We start from the raw sequence: 21641 nt of genomic DNA, 5'->3' as shown, positions 1-21641 counted from the left end.
GTATCAACTGTTTATTTACTGCCTGGTGCTTTGTGTTCGTTCGTCGTATGTCGGATTGCAGCGGAGGTAAAGTGAGCTCTATTCTTGGGGTGGTGTGGTTGGGTTTTGTGTGTTTTGTCGTGAGGTGGTTGAGTTTCAACGTTGGACCGTGAGTGGATTGTGTGACTGGCAGAAGAGTCTTCAGCGGTCCCGTTAGCCGGGACCGTTCAATAAATTAATTTGGTAACAGTCGTCGCTTGAGGGATAAACTTGGATTACACGTTTACTTGCGAGTAGTTTACGTTATAAAATGATGCATAGTTACGTTTATGTAGGCATCAAATTAACATTGCGTTAATGAAAGGTTTTTCGACATTTTAGCGGAGTATTGTGAACAAGATTTATTTTATATGCCCCCAGACATGTGAATTTCTAAATATAGTTAATTTTCGGTTTTGGAAGTTGCATGTGCCTACTTACGAAGTTACGACAGGATGTACGCTTATAGATAGGTTCTTCATTGAGTTTGATGACACCTAAAACTTAGAGCTTAACGTAAGGTTTTGACACAGTTTGTTATATTTGCTATCCACTAACCACTATTACTTAATATTTGTCGACCATTAATATTGTTAAAAAATGCAGAAGATATTTTGTTCCTACTTTATAACAACGGTTAAAACAGGTTGTACCATAATTATAGAACCTTCAAGCTATTACTTCACGTCGGAGGCACATCTGCTGGTCACTCAGTGTGTTTGGAAGGCGCCGGCGCGTCTCCCCGAGGGTGCTCGACACATAAATTGTACAAACACTCGTATCAGACCTCGGACTGTGCCTCGGACGTCAACGTGTTTTGTTTTAACTATTTCTAACATATTATTTTTGTTTCTTGTATAGATTGCTAGCTTCATTAAAATTAAGGAAAGAGGTTTCGAAGGTTTAAAGACACATTCTTTGAAAAACTTAGACCATTGCCAAAAACATTCCTTCTATAAATTCCTTGAGTTCTCCTTGAAGACTTATTTTAATCTGATAAAAAGTATAATTCCGACATAAAAATTTCAGTTCAGGTAATATTTACGATAGAAAATAAAGCTTTGTGTGTTATTTGAACTTCGCCATGCTTAATATAGTTGCTAAATAATTTTAACTCATACTTACTTCCAAGTTAGAAGTTTGTCAAAAGTAGATAGATGTTAGTTATGTCAATAATTAAAACAGCTTAGCCTGACTCACTCCGCGTGTAACGTCTAACTATATGTTTATCTGGTTCGTAAATGTGAAATTGCAGTTTAATAAAGTGTCCCACTGATTGGTTGTAAATAATCAAAACAAATATCATTTGACAAATAGTGGTGGTTAATTACAGGGTGTGTGACAGTTGTAGAGAACGTATCTGTACAAGAACATATCCCACAAATACAGGAATGGATCTACACTAAAATATTTTTAATTCAACTATTGCAATGGGAATAATTCCCGCTTCGCAAGAGCGTTTTGTTTAATAGGTAAAGGTGCTTATGATTAATAAAACGTTATTTATGTTCTGGGTGCCTACTATTCTTTTGTTCCTTATGATATCAAAATGAATAACAAGTGTTTTGAGTGATAAAAAGCAATTATTAACACTAGTCATTTCGTTAAAATTAATATTTGTTGTCATGATTGAACAACAAAATATTCTTATAACAGCCTTGAAAATATACCAACCATTTTTCTACTTAAATAGTTAATCACCAGAAGGCAGAACTGCTCCCATTAAACATCAATTTACCGAAGCGATATAAAATCTTAAAACCGTGATATCCGTGTAAGTTAACATGAACTATTAAATAAAAATAAACGAGGGAGCGATCGCGATGGTGTAGATAACATAATCCGTGTCGACTTTATTTGTTTTTAATTATTCAGCGGCAAGTCCGCCCCTGGCTAATGACTCTATCGGGGCGATTTATGTGTTGCCCCCGGCCCTTTGTTTTTTATGCCTACCCACCTACTTGGAGCTTGATTGAGAACTACAGAAGCGCCCACGTTACATATATTATATCTGATTTGGGTACGTCTTGTTTGTTTTTTTAGTCTGGTGTTGATTTACGGCAGTCATTTTTATTTTGTGAATATGTCCGCTAATTTGCTACAGTAGTTGTAACGATTTAATGAGCACCGTATTTGTAAATCGGTTAATTATCTACAAAAGAAACAAATATGACTATTTCCAATTATAGTAGTTTAAAAAGGTAGATATAATTTCTTTTGATAGGCCTTCTAAAAGAGAATATAGTTTTGCTCCTTAAACAGTAAATTATGTTTTATTGTGAATGAAATTAAGGAGCTAAATATTTCTACATGTCAAGCTTCCGACAATAAACGACTTCACCATAAAACATCCACAGAACCCAAGTCATTAGTACCTGACAATGAATCACAATTTATTTCAGTAACAAAATTAAATAAAAAAACAATAAAATGAATATAAAATGAGGTAAACTTGACGCAAATAAAAAGTTTAGCAGTTTAATATTAATTGAAGTTTTCAACAAAGGTTCGTTTGACTTGTACCTAAACGTATTTAAATAAGTACGATCATTGGTGTTCGGTGAACTCTGTCCAACGCCTACATACTTCGTATTTTAGTTTGTTTCAAAGTAAATAGTATACGATGTATTATTAGCTTTATTCTAATAAGTAGTTGGAGATATACAAATACATGAAGACAATTATACGATTTTTGTGGTTTTAGTTTACGCTTGTAGCGTTTTAACTTATATAGCCGCTCTCGGTGTCCAGAGAACACAATTATTGCGACCACTAGATTATGAATTTGAATCTTAGCAAAAAGGAGTTTTATAAATAGTACCCGATACTTGAGCTACACTTTATTACAACATGATTCTTAAAAAAGATTTTCGAATGGATTAGTTTGACTCATTCGAGAAAATGTTCATAACGAAAAACAAAAAGAAGGAAAAATACCAAATACGATACCACCATTAAGCGCTTATAAATAGAAGGTTGGTGTTGAAAATCCCGAAAACAATTCACAAAGCTAAAGGTAGACATTGTGAAAAAACTTCCAACTTCTGCCATACTTTCGATTACGTAAACTGTAATTGAAATAACCGTTTGAAATGTATCAAACATTAACTTATCCTCGTGATATAATATTACGGTACGTTAAAAACATCGTGTAACAACTTTTGCTAACTGTTGCTTGATACACTTTATTATGAAAGTCGCAAATTGAATTACAAAAGTGATATTAAAATTTGCCTCAATCTAGAACAGCTTACATGACTAATAGACTACTGGTACAGTTCTAGGAAGAGTATTCGTCAGACACTCACTGATAAAGTGATAACGTATCACTAAAATTACTTGAGCCTATAAAGAATGTGAAAGGTTCACTTTTTGACATTTTGTGGATTTCTAGGGAATGAGTAATATGCAAGTGGAGAGCCGATTTTGATTTTTTCGTTCTCTGATGGACAAAATGTCTTTGGGTATTTCTGTTGCTTTTATACATTTCTAAGTAAAAGTTTGGCTTTTGGAAATGTGCTCAATAAATGGTTACAGTTTCGGCAGGTAGTATGGACGAAACATAAGTATTCACAATTATCATATTTAATTTCATGAAAATGAAAAAAGTCCGATTGGCATTTGTTCATAATAATATACACGAGTCCACCACGTTTATTTCTGAACATTTTCTTAAAACCCTGAACTTAACTGTTTCTTAAATTTTCATCAAAACAGAATTCTCACAAATCGGATACCATAATATACAACACAGTAGGCATAGTGCTTTACTCAACAAAACGTCTTAAACCCCTGAATAGATTCTCACACAATACCAGCCACTTATTCACCGTGTGTTATCTAAACAGATTTTACTTAGTGTTAATAACCGCTAGAAACAACATCAATGTGATAATTACCGACATCGCTTTTACAGTTACTTGTTCACTTTGGCGGTGTCCCGAAAGCACGGGTAATTATTTTACGATGCAACCCTATATTGCTGTTGGCAACCCTTTACGGTAATAAAACTTTCCAAATATACTTTTTTATTGCGGCGTTTTTACCATGGCCTTGTAAAGCGAAGCAGTTATGGGAATACAATGTAAGAACATAGATTAGATGCCGTAATTGTTAAATTTTTATTGTTGCCGATATTTATGGTATTATTATTAATGATATTTAGGTGAACGCAGTTATGGATTATATCCGAGAGTAAGTATGTTTCTCAAAATGCCCTGCGAACCTTTCAAAAATATTCTTAGTTCTAATTGAATCTAAGGTTTTTTTGTATGCTGCCTGTAGCCTAAAAATAGTTATCGGAGAAGGATAACACCTACGCTTTACTGGTATGTAATGACAGACAGAAATCATTTCAGACATCGCATTTTCGTATTACTAAGCATTTCTTCACAAATCCTGTAACAACTATTTTCAACATTTACGTATCTTTTGATTTCGAATTAGAGTTTTTCTTTCACCTGCTTAAAAAGCCTTCGACTATGTGAATATTATGCAACAAAATGAAAATGAGTAAGAAAATGTGCGTGCGCAAGTACAGCCTGGTGTGTACTCAATAATATAATTAGGTTGATTCTAATGAATCCTTGAGAAGCCTCAAATACGCGTAGCGTGGTGATTATCACAGCAGTAGCCGTTTCATTATCAAAATAGGTTACACTCACAAAAACTTGGGACTTTTTCGCCCCTGCCTATTCAGGCATTGAGCTATAAACGGATCTGTATTAGACTAGTTTTTGCGTAGCGGATTAAGATGCAGAAACATAATCGTGTCACACTTCAGTCATTTCAGATAAATTCCTCGTTCTGCCCCAATATCCATCGGCGAACAAAGAATTGATTCCGAATCGATTTTTTCTAAAGATTCCCGTTTAATACAAAAGTGCAAATCATCAAGTGCACCTGCGACACAATACATTTACTACAATTGTTAGCGGCTGATTTAATTTGAAGTCGGTTTATCTAGTTCACACACATATTATGTTTTATTTTCGTGTTAAAGCGTTTACCGCTAAAGAAAATTGTTTGGATGGAATCATTGCTTTTTTAACGTAGTTATATGCTTTTAGACGTAATTTTTTGTTGTTGTTCGGAGAATAGGTTTGCTGTTTCTCCCGGATCGAGTTTTTATTTTACGAATTGTGTTCTATGCTAGTCAAATTGCTCTAACAAAACGGTAATAGCCTAAAGCTTTCTTGTGAATATAGGCCTACTGTTACACAGTTTAACTGTTATGAATATAAAGGTGACAAGTGTTTTTAATTTATTTTGTAAGTATTTTATAAATTCTATTTATATTTATTTCCGATACATTTACAGTGAATAAGTAAATGTTTACCTCAAGAAAAAGTCAATACCGAGAACTCAAAATATAGACGAGCAAAAACTACAACGTGTTAGACGTCATTTGGGAGTACTGGTGACTGAAAAAGTCATCATAAAAACGCGTTCCCGACTGCACCGAGTGTTCAAGTAACTAGTGAGTGCAGCCTACCTGAGGGAGACGACGTAAGTACCGTTACGGCAACTAACGATTCCGAGAAGGTCATGCGCACTAAACTAAGGCTAAAATTCCACTTAATTTTTTTTGCTGCGTTCGACGAGCGACTCATTGCAGCAACTCCGACTTCTGACCAAGGCTAAATATTTCTCCTTAATATCACAGGGTGGATACAGATTCCTACGATTCCTCCTATTACAGCGTTAGAATTTCTCAACTCCCATTTAAATTCCGAAGTCAAAGTTCACACATACGTACGGTTATCTATTTACGTATGTAGACGTGTTTGAACAAATCCCACACAGTGCCACCCACTTTCAGCCGCAGCGTATCGTCGACGAATCGGCATTTAAAACCACTTAATGACAAATGAGACCAAATATTGACAGCGTGCAACATAAAAACAAAAGTCCGCCGCCGGGGGCGGGCTGGTGTCAATCTCAAGAACAAATAGACGAATGTTTGACGAACGAATTACGTGACAACTTTAGTTTGGTTGTTTGTTCCAATGTTTACATTGTTCCACCGCCTGGGAGTTCGGGAAATCAAATTGCGACATGGCGGGAAAAAACCGTGGGGCCAAATGTGTCGGCGGATGTTCGTAGGTAAAGCCTGCCTGCGCGGGGTGGCAGATGTACATCTGTACCGTCTGTACGTTACCGGTGGTACATGGGTTTTTTTTCGGAATGCGATACCGTGCAATTTGGGGATTTATATTTCGATTTTAAAATGTTTTTGAGCAGTGATTTGGATTTAATTGGACAGCTTATTTCCTGTTCTGGGGTTGGGAAGAATAATAATTTAAGATTAAGCTCTGGTATATCGCATTACCTAAGAATATTGCTGGATAAAATAATTATTATTCATCAGTTACTAAATAGCACAGTGTATTTTGGAAAAATGCCTTGCTTGTTCCGTGTTTAAACTAATTGCGAAAATCTATCTTTTTCCTTACGTTGTGTAAAGTTTCTCCGATCCTAGAAGATCATAATGGATAATAGTACATTAGTAAGGCTTTATATACAATTTTTAAAACTATTCTAAAATTATGATTTGTAATTTAGCAAAATGTTACTAATAAGTTTTACTTACGACTGGCTTGAAAACCGCTAAACACTTATGGTCTGAAACTTTTAAGTTTTCTTAACATCATAAATATGATAAACTACAAAGTTCACTATACTTTGTAGGGTTCAAGAATCTGACCGCAGTATAAATCATTTACTGAACATATGATTAGAAAGTAGTGGTCTAGTGTCCCAGCAATCATCGCAATGACATGTCGCGAACCGTGAGAGGAAACAATGCCGCGGTTTCGTGGGAACGCACCGTGATTATGCCACCCTCGGGTAGCGGGTTCGACTCCCGGGTCACGTCGCGGAACGGTGGGGTGCGGAACCAGCACATCCGGAATTCATATTTTTGTGTATTAATTGTAATGTTGGCTAGACTAAATCAAATTATTCTGTGCATAAATGTTTGTTTTATTACGATGATAATGTATAATAGGTATGTTATGGTGTGTGTTTGTCAAACGGTTTGTGTTATTTTTTCTTAAAACATTGTATAAAATTCATATTGAATGTGATCGCACTAATTCAGTTGGTTTGCTTGGTTATATCGACTTAAATGCTGAATTAATTTAGATGAAGATTTTGTTAAAAAATACATAAACTGTATTTATGATATTGCTTTTTAAAAATCCAGGCGACGCGTGTCATGGGCAAGAGATTTTTTTTATTGTATAATTAACTTATTGTTGAACTATTCATTAAGAAAATAATTTGTTTTATATTGTTCTGCAACAAATCTTGAGAAGTATAAAAAGTTATTAACTATAATCGTGTTCAGTATTTTTGTTTCATGAGACATCAAAAAGACGTTATTTATTTTCTTTACATAATTGACCACTTTATAACTTAAATAACGCGAACTAATAAAAAATAAAAATCAAAAAGTCAGAATACTCTTTCGTTTAAAAATGCCATTTTGGAAATTTACTAACTTTCACAATTTAAGGAAAATATTTAGACTATTTTTTTTTTGGAAAGTTTAAAGTTCTTTTGGTTAAAAGTAAGTTTTTGTTTATGCAACTTGAAAGTTAGTAGTCTACTTATTTGTTTAGTTAAACGGCCTGTAATTGTTATGTCCGTAAATTTTAATAATATTATTTTAAAACTAATAATTTGCGGATGTTTTGAAATTGATTACGAGTTAACATAAATGAAATTATCCTTCTATTTTCTATATTTAAGTAAATTCAAGCCTCAGTTAAAAAGAAGCTCATTAAAATGTATAATATAAATTCATTTTTCATAGTTATATATTTGTTGTGAGTATTCAAACTTTTTTTAATCACTTTAATAATTTTGATCAACTCCTTCTAACTATGATAGCGTAGCTTGAGAAGTTAGTAAAAAAACACATAGGTTTTTTCAGGAGCAGCTTTTGTCCAAACAACTTGAAAATTAATTTGCATACTTTTAAGTTAGCTATAGTGTGCTAAATGAACATTTGACGATATAATAAAATATGTATTAATTAAAACTGTAGAATAAAAACTATTAGACTATGTAAAATATAAAATGAATATTCACTGGACATTAATATCGTGTATTTACTATTTTGTTTTTTTTGTTAAGTTCTTTACGTTTATATAAAAACATTCATATATTTAGTAAATATGTTAATAAATTATCGAAACTAAAACTTTGTTTAAAATTAAATGATATACCTACGCAAAAATAACTTTACTCTTCCAGAATAATCTATCAAACGGCTCTTATCACCCTTACATTAAAGTGTTAAGTGAAAATAGTGTTTAAATGAATGTCGCTAAACATCTGGGCGTTTTTCGACAGGATTAAGTCGGTAGTCGGTTGTGAGTCGGATCCCTCGGGAGGGAAAAGTGCCCGAAATATATCAAGCACTCAGAGGGATTTGATTAAATCCCGCCTCACCCCTTGCGTGTTGACAGTAATTGATTAAAATGTCGACTTCCTCTACTATTGACTTCATGTAGTTTGAGCGTGTGACGCAATTTTACAACACCCTGTACTTTGGTGTATAGGCTTTTGAGAATAAATGGTGTTTGTTGAAAATAGATATGAATAAGAGTCTGTAGAGAATGTAGATTCATGTTTTGAATATTTTTTACTAATGAACTTGAAATGCTTTTGTAATGACTAATTGGAAATTGATAATAATGTTTACTATTATTCTGTAAATGGATATTAATAAATGCGGAACTGTTTTATAAAATGTGTGATCAAATCAATGTTGATTTTTTCAAAATAATACCATTGATAAATGTATTGGTCAGTATCAATGTCAATATTAAGATATAATAAATGAAATAATTAGTTGCGTCCAACTAACAACAAAGCGATTATGTCGAAAAAGTTCAATTTGTTACAAACCAATTAAATGTTCAATGAATTCGTTTATTCAATGGTGGTTTGTATCGAATAATAATGTAGTAATAGATATGTAAACATTTTCCTGTAGAGCCTTTCATAGCAGTTAATTATATCCGAATGACAATCATGTCACTCACATAATAGAATTGTTATCAATTATTGCGAATTATTTACTTCTGTTTGTATGAGGTGTTGCATTGTTAACTAATCTAATAAATTCTAATATTCAACTAAACAGCCTACTCAATATTCTACTCTAAGCAAGGACAAGCCCATAATTTGACTAAATTCTGAAGTACGCTAAATGGTAGCGCGTTGATGTCTTTTGTACTGAAGTAGCCAAAGCTAATTATAAAATAATGTTTTGGTGTGACAAGGCATTTAGGTATTTATCATGTGCATAATAGTGTTCATACCTAGATTATTTTATAGTATCAATATAAATATAGTAAAAATGTGGGCAATATTATTTCAATTTGTGTAAATAAAAGTGGGTAGTTGAACAGTGTTCTGTTTTATGACAACAGTGTATCTGTGGCCGAGTTTGCATGATTCATGTCTGAGGCATTTACTTGAGCAAATGCTTGCATAGTATGTGAGTAATATGCGTGCGGGGTAACACTTGGGATTATGGAACAAAACAGCATGTACAATTTTAACGCGTCGTTTATTGATAACTTCATCTTTTCTTCAATATACTTTTGTGTCCACTGACTATATAACACTCACTGTACATTTTCGTATTACAATATTTTAGTCTTTCGAGGATTTATAACTTTCGATTCCATATAACAAATATTTTGTACAACGCACGACGGGCGTACGAGTGTGGCGTCGTGGCACGACTTATCGCTATCTACCTACGCTTTACCGACTAACTCCAACGTCAACTCTAGCCTTTAACACTATATTTACAACTTGTTCAAATTTTTTTGGTATTCAAATTACCTCGTTCACTACATCGTCTCTCACTCTAACACCACTCGCAACTCTAGCGTCCATCCGCACGACACGACTTAAAATATTTTAACTTAAACCATGAAAAAATACAATAATCATAATATAATACAAGATAATTCATCAACAACATTAATTGAACGTTCCGCCGTCGGCGATGGGCCGACGACTCGCTAGTCAACAGTTCGCAACACTAACAGCGTCGGTACATACAAAACAAATAAATGGACATACCTAGAAGTATGTACGGCCGGGAGATAACGATCACTGAGTCCTAACGCGAATATTTCGCGACAAAGTCACTGGAGGCGGCGGCACGCGGCGACTCGACGAGCTCATAGCGGCGGGATGTCGATGTCGCACGCGAACGGCGACTCTCAGATGAGCGGCATGGCGCGCTCGTTCGCGGCCGCGTACCGCTGCTCGTCCGGCACGTGGTACATGTTGATGATCTGCGAGAGGTCCTGCTGCCCGTACTCGCGCTTCATCGCCAGCTGCTCGTGCGCGTGCGCGTGCGGCACGAACTCTCGCTTCAGCGCCGCCGCGCCGTCGTGGCCGAACTCGCGCTTCATGCCCGGCGGGCCCGGGGACACCGGCTCCGACTTGGCCGACGAGCCGCTCGGGGAGTGCGATGCGCACGATGGTGGCAGCGCGTAGCCGCCGGGGGAGCCCGGTCCGAGCCCGTAGGCCGACGGTGAGGGAGGCTGCGGCAGGTACGGCGAGCCCTGGCCGCCGCCGTAGTACCCGCCGCCGTAGCCGCCCTGCTGCATTTGTGAAACATCGTAGCGCGGGTAGCCGTATGCCTGCTGCTGGTATGCACTGGGGTCGTGCATCATGTATCCATTGGGCATGTATCCGTTAGGTGTCATCTGGTACACGTCGCGCGGCTGCTGAGCTGCGGGCGCTGCGCTCCGTTGCGCTTCACCCGCGCCTAGCAGCGCTCCTCCGCCGAGGGGATATTTTTCTTGTTTCTTGGCGAGGGTCTTCGTCTTCCTCCTCGGTCTGTATTTGTAGTCCGGGTGTTCCTTCATATGAACGGCGCGAAGTCTCTTCGCCTCGTCGATGAACGGTCTTTTCTCAGATTCAGAGAGGTCTTTCCACTGTGCACCGAGACGTTTTGATATTTCCGAATTATGCATTTTAGGATTATCCGAGGCCATCTTCCTGCGTTGCCCGCGCGACCACACCATGAACGCGTTCATTGGGCGCTTGACACGCTCAGCGTTGGAGTTTTTGCTGGTGTTGTTGTTATTGTTGTTTGGCGGTTGATGGTGCTGAGGCTGGGGCTGCGCGTGGTGCTGTGGCAGTGGCTGGTGGTGCTGGTGCTGCAGCGGCTGGTGTTGCGCCAGCGGCTGCTGCTGCGGCAGCGCCATCATGCCGCCGAGCGCGCCCAGCGAGCCGTAGCCGTGCTGGAGTGCGTGGTGCGGCGGCACGGTGGCGTGCAGGCTGCCGCCCTTGAGATCCGTCTCCATCGTCAACATGTCGTCTTCCTGAGGCGCGTACAGCTTGCCGATCCTTCGTTCACCGTACACAACGAGAGAACCGTCGGTCGCTCACATGGACTCGCGGCGGGGCGCGTCAGATACCGTGTCGCGGGACCGTACGGCGCGGAGGCTACGTGCGTTGTGAGGAGGCTGTCGGGCCGGGCGCGGCGACTGCGGGCGCCCCCCGCGCGCGCGCCGGGGTCCGCCCCCCCCGGCTCCGCGCCAATGGGAGCGCGCGCCGCGGCCCCGCCCCGCCCGCGCTCTCCCACCCGCGCGCCCTGCATTTTTAATCGCGTGGCGAGCGAGGCGAGCGTACGCCTCGCCGCCGCCTCATGCAAATCTCAATTTTGTTTGCCGACGGTGGCTGCATTCTCGGCCTTAGTTTATGTTGTAAACTACACATGCATGTTACACATTACCTGCTCAACTTGACATTTCTGAACATAGGACCATTTTATACTGTCTAGACATACAACAGAGTTGATATACATAATACAATCTCAATTTGGGTTCATAATATTCACTTAGGCCTTCCATAAATCACAAAAACCCAACATAAATAACAAAGAATCAGTGTAACATGAATATTTTTCATCACATATTTGTCGACTAGACAGAAAATATGTTTCTCAATAGTTACGCACAGACAGCATTGTAGTTTGTTCAGCTGTTGTGTAAGTTCAAGGCCCGTGTGACAATGTTAGCACGATCTACTGTAGGTATCACTGAATGAGAAAGAAGCCTCTTACGTAAAGACGTTGCTTTATACAATGATACGGAAAACGAGCGCGCTTATTATATCTGTCGTAGCACTTCGTAGCACGTTGTTTATTGTTGACCGACTGGACTGTTGCTGACCTCTACACGTGCTCGTGTGTAGCATGCTACTCTGCTACCTAGCTTAGTTATGACATTTGATTGGAACAAGACAATATGTTTTAACTTAATTATTTGTAAAATTTTATTCGGCAAGTTTCAAGGGTGGGTGTTTCAGGTCCAATATAATTTAATAAGTTCCCTCCCAGACACAGTTTTCACGGAATCTGGATATTATATGACTTCTGTGTAATAGATATTTTAATAATCATCGATTCAATCCTTGTTTTATACAAAGACATGAGACAGAGATGTCTGTAACTGTAGCTATGTTTTTCCTGTTAATAACTTATATACCTAAACTTGAGAAATAGGTAGTTACATTGTAATTGCTAATATGAATGCTACAAAATAAGTTTTAAAAGAATTAATTAAAAACCATTTGTGAACGAACTAAATATTGTTTTTGGGGACTCTAAATTATTAAGTATTCTGAGTGGTTTAAAATTAAAGAAATGGGTGTCTTACAATTTGTAAAGTTCATTTTAACAATCGTGATCTTGTTGTTTTAATCGGTGACTATACTTAATGGTGAAATGAAACTTTTTTGATTAAATTGATTCTTTTAAGCAGAATATATTTTTCATACCAAAATTGTTTATATTTATTTAACCTTAGCGTTGATGCTGCATTGATTGTATAAAATATATTTTGATATACCTTATTGCAGGTTTACATTTAAGAATAAGTAGCAATAGACTTATATAGCGGGATATTGACATAATATTATTAAACAAGTGCTGTTAGTTTTTCTAAGGCATGGGTAAATCAACATTTATGATTTTGTCGACTTCTAAAATATTGTTTCGCTCATCTAACTTATAAATTCGTTTGCAAACTATATACCTAATTATTAATTATTGTCAGTTCAGGCATGTTATTGTTTTTTTTAAATAATATTGTTTGATATTTCACTCGCTTTTACTTGCAATTAGACAAACTAGACCTAAAGATATATTTTCCTTTAAGAATAAAGAAAAGATGTTGAAAATATTTTTTGATACGAGTATGTCCGTAACAGAAATCTCTAGATCATAATTTAAAATCAATGATTTTAATAATATTCGTAATATTTGATTAGTTGTTTTCTAAAGTACCCGAGATTTTTGTCTCATATTGAGATCCAAAATGCTGTTCCGTGTTGCACTAACCGCATAGAACATTGCTTAGCTTTGCTTAACTTTGCTCATCATTTCTCCATTAACTTTAGGTTACTGATGACCGTGAGATATCTTAGTTTTCCGAATTATTTGGAAGGTGAAGGATGAGCTTGCGTGATAATCTCTTAGTTAAAATAATTATATAATATGCAACAATTTAGAATTAAGGTAGACGTTCGCCATTACGTTTTAATATATGTAAGTAATCGTATGCTATGTGAGAGTGTATATTATTAAGAGAGATCTATATTCTTGAGATCTAGCTTAAGAAGTAGGGTAGGTAATAAAAATACAGAAATTATTTTCTTACATTTGTGGCATGTAATAAAACTACCGTTATTTTCAACCAAGACGAAATTCTCAAAAGGTCGAAAACTTAATTCCGAACTACCACTAATCTTTAAAAGTTCTTAGAATTTTTGCCATTTAAATTCTACTAATTTTCATACCTGAATATAGTATACGGTATTATCGACCTTCGCTTTGAGTAATAGTGGTCATAATTGTATAAAATATGCACTAGTGACTTTGTCGTAGTCTTCTTGAAACTTCTATTGTTTTAAAGTTGAAGGCTTTTGTTTTGTTCTAAGCTCTATAAAACTGGTGCCTTTTATTGGTATCGGTATTTTTATGGTTACTGATAGTAGCGGTGGCACTTTCACTATGTCGGGACAATGGGACGGGGTAATAAAACACATGGAACATTTTTAGGAAGTTTATTTTCGGTAACGCATATTTACAGATACGTTTTACAACTTTGTAAGTAGAATTCTTATGATTTGTATTTTATTTACGAAGTATTAAATACATTTAAATAGCGTAATACACATTTGATACTAGGTAACAAGCTTATTTCATGCTTATACTTCCCAATTTTGTCACATACTTAAAAAGTTAAGGAAAGATGAATAACATTTATATCATAATTACTATTTACATTTATTTACAATGTCATAACTGAACAACGTCATAACTAAGCATTCCTTACATAAGAAATCCGCCTAATAAAAAAATGTTGTCACATTCAAAACAAAATAACGATTACAAATATAAGTTCATAACGATCAGAGTTATTTCAGTCACTGTTGTTTAGCAGATGAATCAACCGAACAACAGTACACTCCTATTACCGTATCGCCCTCCAAAATGAACACAATCCTATAATGTAATCATAAACGTGACTTTTTCGAACAACAACATTATATAAGACTTATAATAACAAAAATTCCACAACGAAGCCAAATTGTGGCAACATCACCAACATTCAAACTTCATAAAGGTTTATTAAAAAAGTGCATTCAACCTCCTTGACTGCTAATATAAAAGAGCATTGACACTTAATGACTAAAAGTAAGTTTTTGTCGGAGTTAGATTCCAAGAATTTACCTAGGTATTGGCAAATACCTATCCAATTATACGGCACGGACGGGCTATTTCGGCCACCGAGTGACGTGTTTAGCAAAGTTGACTAGACTGGGTACGTCAGGCTCATACAAGTAAATCGCAGATCGCAGATAGGTTAGGTCTATTCTGCATTCAGAGTACAAAACTGTCAGAGCGTGAAACGGTTCGCGCCGAGTGGTGTCGCCGCCATTTTGCTCCAGTTTCGATTTAATGAATCCCGGTTTGGAGTCCGTGGCGTTAAATGTGGGATTCCCTTGGACCCGCGATAATCTTTCGTTTCACTGTTTCGGTTCGAAATGATGGTTGCATTAGGTATTTTCCTACCTACTTTGTTACCTACTATTTGGTTGAACTTTTTACTGTGGATGGTCCATACTGTAATTGCATACGAAATTAAGTCTATTCTTTAATTTTTTGTTTTCATATTCAACGTCGTTATGATAGTGTTGATGTCGTTTGTAAATATAGGAAACTAATAAACCTTTTTCAACTATCCTAAAACTCAAACACAACTTGATAATCTGTTTAAAAAGTCATTTGTAAGAATTTACAACAATTAATAAAAATTCGATCAATTTGCTACTTTAACATTGCAGGCGGCATAAACTTACAATTAACATTTCATTAAAAGAATCAACGCTCAAGCACTACAGAATCACTCTCGTACAAATGAAAACCACTAGAGGCTTACGCGTCGCGAGTCATTCAATAATTGCCGGAGTAACGCTTGTGCTAAATAAAAAAGTGCTCATCAAACTCCCTGAGCTTCGTAATTGGCGCGAGGTGTCGCTAATGACAGTCGCGAGTGCCGCTGCAAATTAATAATTATCGCGCATGGCAACACCGAGGTGACGCGCGCCGCAATATGGCCGCCGAGCATTGTTGGCGGGAACTCGTCATTTTAATTTTCGATTATCAATTTGTGGCGTATCACACAATTATAGTTTAATTGTTTAACTAACAATGCATTACGATGCGCTCCGTGATTTTTGTCGGATATCAATGCTTTTTCGTTATTTTGGTGCGACAATGTCAAAATGTGTCGAGCTGTTTTGCGTTACAAATAAGTTTATTGTGTTCCATTAAATTGATTTGCATACCTGTAAATACAATTTAGCGCTACAGAAAACATTATTGGTGAATAAATAAATAATTTAGTGTCTCATTAATGAGTAACCCGATAAATGCTGAATCATTGAATTAATCTTCGTAGACAACTGCAAAATTGATTTGAGGCGAATTTAATTTTGAGCAAAACAAAAAACTACATAATTTGTTTTCGATATCATCTGCCGACAAACAAATACTCAGAAGTATTAGGTTTATTGTGCTAATAGTTGATTAAACATATTAACCTCGAGTATAGATGTTCCAAATATTCATATGCGGAATATCGTAGTCTCGGGTATGCGTCACAAGTCGGATTCCAAGGCTCGTATGTCATAATGAAAGCGCAATATTAGGCAGGACACGAGCCTGGACACAAACAAGACCGCACACGTAAGAGCCGGCTATCATCTCGCCTTGGGGAGGCTACCCCCCTGCTACCCTGAGATATTGAAATCGAGAGAATTGTTCGAATATAGATATTGCAAGTAAGTGATTGTTTAGATGTTCCGATACGGATGAGGTGATACCCGACGACTGCAGACTAAATATAATATTCCAACACATCGTGTAGTTGTAAAATAAGATATTGTTGATTTGTACTTGGTATTGTATGTGAAAGATTTCCAAATACTTTTGTCAGTTCTATTGTACCTATAATAATTAGATAAGTATAGACTATTTGAGAAATAGGTACCTATATAAAAATTATCTCATAATCGTAACAATGAATAGTCTTGCTTTTCAGAGCCTTTCCGATTGAAATCGTTACCATTTGTGTAATAGAATTTAATTGCAATGAAATAATATTCCAAAAAAACGTTTTTAACAAACAAAAAAATATGTTCATCGAAAATTCCGCCATGCCGTCGTCAACGTCAACACTATCAACATTTTAATACCTCAGCGTCACACTTGAATAGGCCTAGTACATATCTGCGTCCAGTGCCCCCCCCCCCCACTCGGGTGGGAGACAGGGGGAGGGTCCACTTCCGGCCGCTGTCTCCGTCTCATCAGGCCTATCTTGGAAGCGAGCTGGCCGCAAATTAAATAGTAACGTGCGGCCCGTGAGTGAGTACCAAGCCTTATGTATTCACCAACTGTCGGGTGAAATGTTCTAGATTAGTTTGTTCAGCTCACACTTGTCATGTTATTTATGTATGAGTCTTAATATTGAATATTAATTTAAGAATCGTAACGTCGGTCAATGACCTGAAACATTATGAAAAAAGTAACTTGAATTAGATCTTAGGTCATTCAACTGCATTCTGCAACAATTACATCAATTTTAATCAGGCATTACATCAATTACAACGCCTTGTTGTCTGCTTCAAATAATCATAATTCTTAAAATACTATATCAATACATTTTGTATTTGAATTACAAGAACATAATTATCGATTAAAAAAAATACAGTTGCAGCTGTAAGACCTTTATAGAACTATAGGATGATGTTATTGACTTTCTTGTACAAGACTTAAGAGTATATAAATAAACTAGCTGACCCGCGCAACTTCGCTTGCGTCACATAAAAGAGAATGCGTCATAATTTCCCTCGTTTTTGTAAAAAAAATTACCGGTAGTCTGCTCCTATTGGCCGTAGCGTGATGATATATAGCCTATAGCCTTCCTCGATAAATGGGCTATCTAACACTGAAAGAATTTTTCAAATCGGGCCAGTAGTTCCTGAGATTAGCGCGTTCAAACAAACAAACTCTTCAGCTTTATAATATTAGTATAGATTAGATACTTAATTATAAGTTCCAACTTCAAAGGTAATTCCAATAAAAACTTGTCCTACTCTACTAACATAAAATAATAAAATTTAAATAAATAAAAATCCTAATTTAATCATAATAACTTCATCAAACAACCGGTTATTACCCACATTAACTTATATCTAAATAACTAACATCAACGGTGAAATGTTCGTATGAATAGCGAAACTCAATTTAGTATTCCACCTTACTGATAGAAACGTCAATCAAATACGTACAAAATTGGTTGTATCGTCGCATTATTTTAATAAAATTAATCCGGCCGATGAAGAAAGTTAATTTCTTGTTGGTGTGGACCTCTGACACTGGCAATTACATACATTGTCCGGGTTATACGGTGAAAATTACGGACATATTGACCGCAAACATCTGTGTTAAAATTTGTTGGTCTAATGAGTGCGATGCTGACTCACTGTGAGTACAAGAATGTGTTGATATCTCGTAGGACATTATCATTGATACATTGTTGTTGTGTAGTGTACAGTACAATGAATGTTTGACATCTTATTTAAGTATTTTGGCTATTAATTAACTGATGTCGTTGTAATTAGATTTGTCATATGAATAATGTGAATGGAGCTATAATTTATTATATTTTTCATAGATATGAAGAAGTAGCTAAAAAGCTTCGACCGGAAATCGAACTATGGAACAATGTGCTATGTTCTAAAATTCAATAATTGTATCTGATGCTTCTCACAGTTATCAATCTATTATAAAGAAGATATCTTCCAATATTCCTTTATTCTTCAAATAAATAAACACCGTTAGTACAAATTACAGTCTTAAAAGTCAAATAAGACAAGCATTTTTTTATATCAAACAAATTTTCCTGGTCGATAACCAAAGACACTCTAAAAGAGACATAAATATAATGCCAATTAATTATTCATTTTAAATCAACACATGTATTACTTCCTCATAAACTATAATACTTAATTACTCATTTGAAAACATAGGGTATTTGCCAAAGGACTCGTATTTTACAGGTTTATACAAATTTTCCTTCTTGCTACAGTATCTTTAGACTTAAGTAAGCGCACCAAATTGTCACTTATTCAAATTATCGCATCAACGAGGTATTGAATACCTGGATGTCAATTCAATATTATAAATTCATCCTGAATATGTCTGGCAAATGGCGAGATATTGTTTTAAAGATAATCTTTTTGGGTAATCTAGTAGTTAAAAACAAAAATGTTAAAGAAAACACTAAAACCTTTTCTTTTAACTGTTAATAAACAACATTATTTTATCTTATTAGAATTTCTTTTAAACTTATTAGAAAAGACCTGTGTAACACCGTCGGCAGACAGTTGCTAAAGGTCTTTCAAAGTAACCTCTACTTAACTCTCATGTTTTTAATTTAACTTAACGTTTTTGCGAAATAAACACGTTATTTATAATAAAATATGAACTTTTTCACACAATATCGAAAAATATACCTTTAAGTTGGAACTTAGTCTTGGTAAACATACACGATATACACTTGGAACTTATAACTACATCACTATAGTCACTAAGGCTTCGGTACAGTACATATACATGTAGTGTATAGGTGTATATAGCACAGTCAGCTGAGCGGCGGCACAGTCCCGGCAGGGTCTCACTCGTGCAGGCTCCGCGCGCCCGGCCGTCCATCAGGCGGCACTGCGCGCGCACAGCACGACCAATCACATAAGCACAAATTTCCGCGAGGAAAACACTCGTTTTCCGCGACTGAACGTGCGTGCGTCGCGCTTCCAATGCCCAGACTAAACGCGAGCCGTGAAAAAGCACCGCCACAACGCCGACCGACAATGGAAAGCGGTAAAGAATCATAATAATAACAATGACAACAATGTGAGATGCTATAATAAAGAGCCGCGGCATTGTGCTACGCTCGGCGTTCGTTCGAAGGGTCGCGGGAGATCGATACTCGGCGGATTGTCTACGGATGGCGTGCGTGAGCCTTTGTCGGCGGCCTCGCGACGCCCTCCGCTCGGCCATTCATCGGCGTCGCCAGCGCTAATCAACTGCGATTCTATCGAACACTCCGTCGCCGAATTCGAGCTCTTTTACGATCTACACCTGCGGAGACTAACAATTCGTCGCACGTTCGAATCTCAAATGAGATGTCGTATAAGTCAAAATGTATAGCTGTCTACGAGTAGATATATTATAGTTGCAGGACGAAGATGAAAATAAAGTTAGGAATGTACTCAACAACGACGCATACTGAATGTATTTGAATACTGCTACAGCATATTAGCATGTTAATGTACCTACAAGGGAAAAGGAAAACAGAGGACGAATACACACACATACATACAATACTATGTATGTGAATACGTTTCATACAAAGAATACTCAAACATAAACAAATGTGGACATTCTTAACCCCGGGGTTTGGATGGTGATCCCATAAATGTTCCCAAACAAAATGTACGTTTTAATAGTAGATTGATTTTAGATTTTGATCAAGCTTTACTGAGAATACTGTAAATAAATATAGCCTGCAGACTTAAAACTTTCTTTTAGAGTTATTGAGAGTTAATAGGGTAGAAATAGTAGCTATAATCAAATTTACTACTCATATTTTCCGTGTACAAAAAATTCATAAAGTTGTAGAGTTTTGTAGATGCATCATACAAAATTTCGCCAGGCAGAGGTGTGAAGTGGCGAAGGCGGCTGATAATAAACATCTGAGTTTAATGTAATAATCCGTCGATCGGCCGTTATCATTAGTTCGATCGCGCACACCTCCCGCCGGCGCGCAGATTGCCTCCCAACACATTCTTATTGTGGATATTACTTCTTTAAAAAATCGTGACCGGCGGCCAGTACCTCTAAATTATCTATCGCACTGTTATTTTTTTATTCGTAGTAGGTGAATTTGATGGTTTGTGACGTTTTACAGTTATTCGTTTTGTACGTAACAGTTACCTTTGATAACGATTCCACACTGCCGTTTACACGGGTCGATAGGATTTTTTGTTTTTATATGTGTTCCAATATTTGGGGATCATGTGAAGAACAGCTTGACTACATAGTAGAAACAAATTACGATAAAGTTATTGATAAGTAAAACAGTGTCCATACAGATCTAATGATCGGCTCGCTTTAATTGGTGGTGCGTCGGCGCGGGCGCAGCAGAGAGAGCGCCCCGCGGCGCGCGTCGATCACTCGACGTTCGATGCGCGCGCGCACCACAATTAAACTCCCTATCGCAACATCGAACTAATCCAATTATGTAACTGCACCTAACTCTATCGCGTTTGTCTTTAATCGATCATTCACTGATACTGAACTTAATGACAAACCGTCGCTCGTCTAGATAGTTGTTTCATAAAACTTGTACTTGCCTGTAAATTTATACCTATGTTTTTTTCTTGCTGTATTAATAGATTAAAATAATATTAACATCTCTTTCCGCTCAAGGACTTCAAATCTCAATTTAGTTTGGTAATTCGTATCATTAATCAAATAGAGTATTAAAATATTGCAATACCTAGACGGTAGTATAAAGAAGCCGAGGAATAAAAACAAATGTCACGAAAGGTTACTGTAATTATAGAGATGGTAATTTCAATCCGATGCGTACAGAGCCAATAAGTTTGATTGACTTGGTAGTTCAGTGTTCACGCAGGATTATTTGTCAAATCTGATCGTTTCAACATTAAATGTCAGATCGAGCAATAGTGCGGCGCAGTAATGCTCGATGTTAACACCTTACTTGATTGATGATTAAAAATAACGCAATATCGATTGTCCGATGTAATGGCATCGTCCACTGCATGTCCAGCGTCTGCCAGCGACTGCCAGCAAGGTAACATAACACGATTGCATCAACAATAGAACACTACAACTACGTATCCGTGTTAATGACGCGATTCGAAAATTTGAAATTATAACCGTTAATTTGTAGACGCCATTTTTAATTAAACGCGATGACTAA

General features: G+C 36.7%; 1 protein-coding gene and 1 long non-coding RNA gene across 3 annotated transcripts in view; both read right to left on the bottom strand.

The window, feature by feature from the left end:
• Positions 1-21641, bottom strand: part of LOC142986742 (uncharacterized) — a 248843-nt gene that overhangs the window by 68087 nt on the left and 159115 nt on the right. The window lies entirely within an intron of this gene.
• Positions 9586-11539, bottom strand: SoxN (SRY-box transcription factor soxNeuro). Its single transcript, XM_076135902.1, has one exon. The coding sequence runs from the start codon at positions 11373-11375 to the stop codon at positions 10272-10274; it is 1104 nt and encodes a 367-aa protein (XP_075992017.1). The 5' UTR covers positions 11376-11539; the 3' UTR covers positions 9586-10271.

Source organism: Anticarsia gemmatalis, chromosome 3 (assembly GCF_050436995.1).
Source record: "Anticarsia gemmatalis isolate Benzon Research Colony breed Stoneville strain chromosome 3, ilAntGemm2 primary, whole genome shotgun sequence".
NCBI lineage: Eukaryota > Metazoa > Arthropoda > Insecta > Lepidoptera > Erebidae > Anticarsia > Anticarsia gemmatalis.
This window is presented reverse-complemented; position numbering and strand designations above follow the sequence as displayed.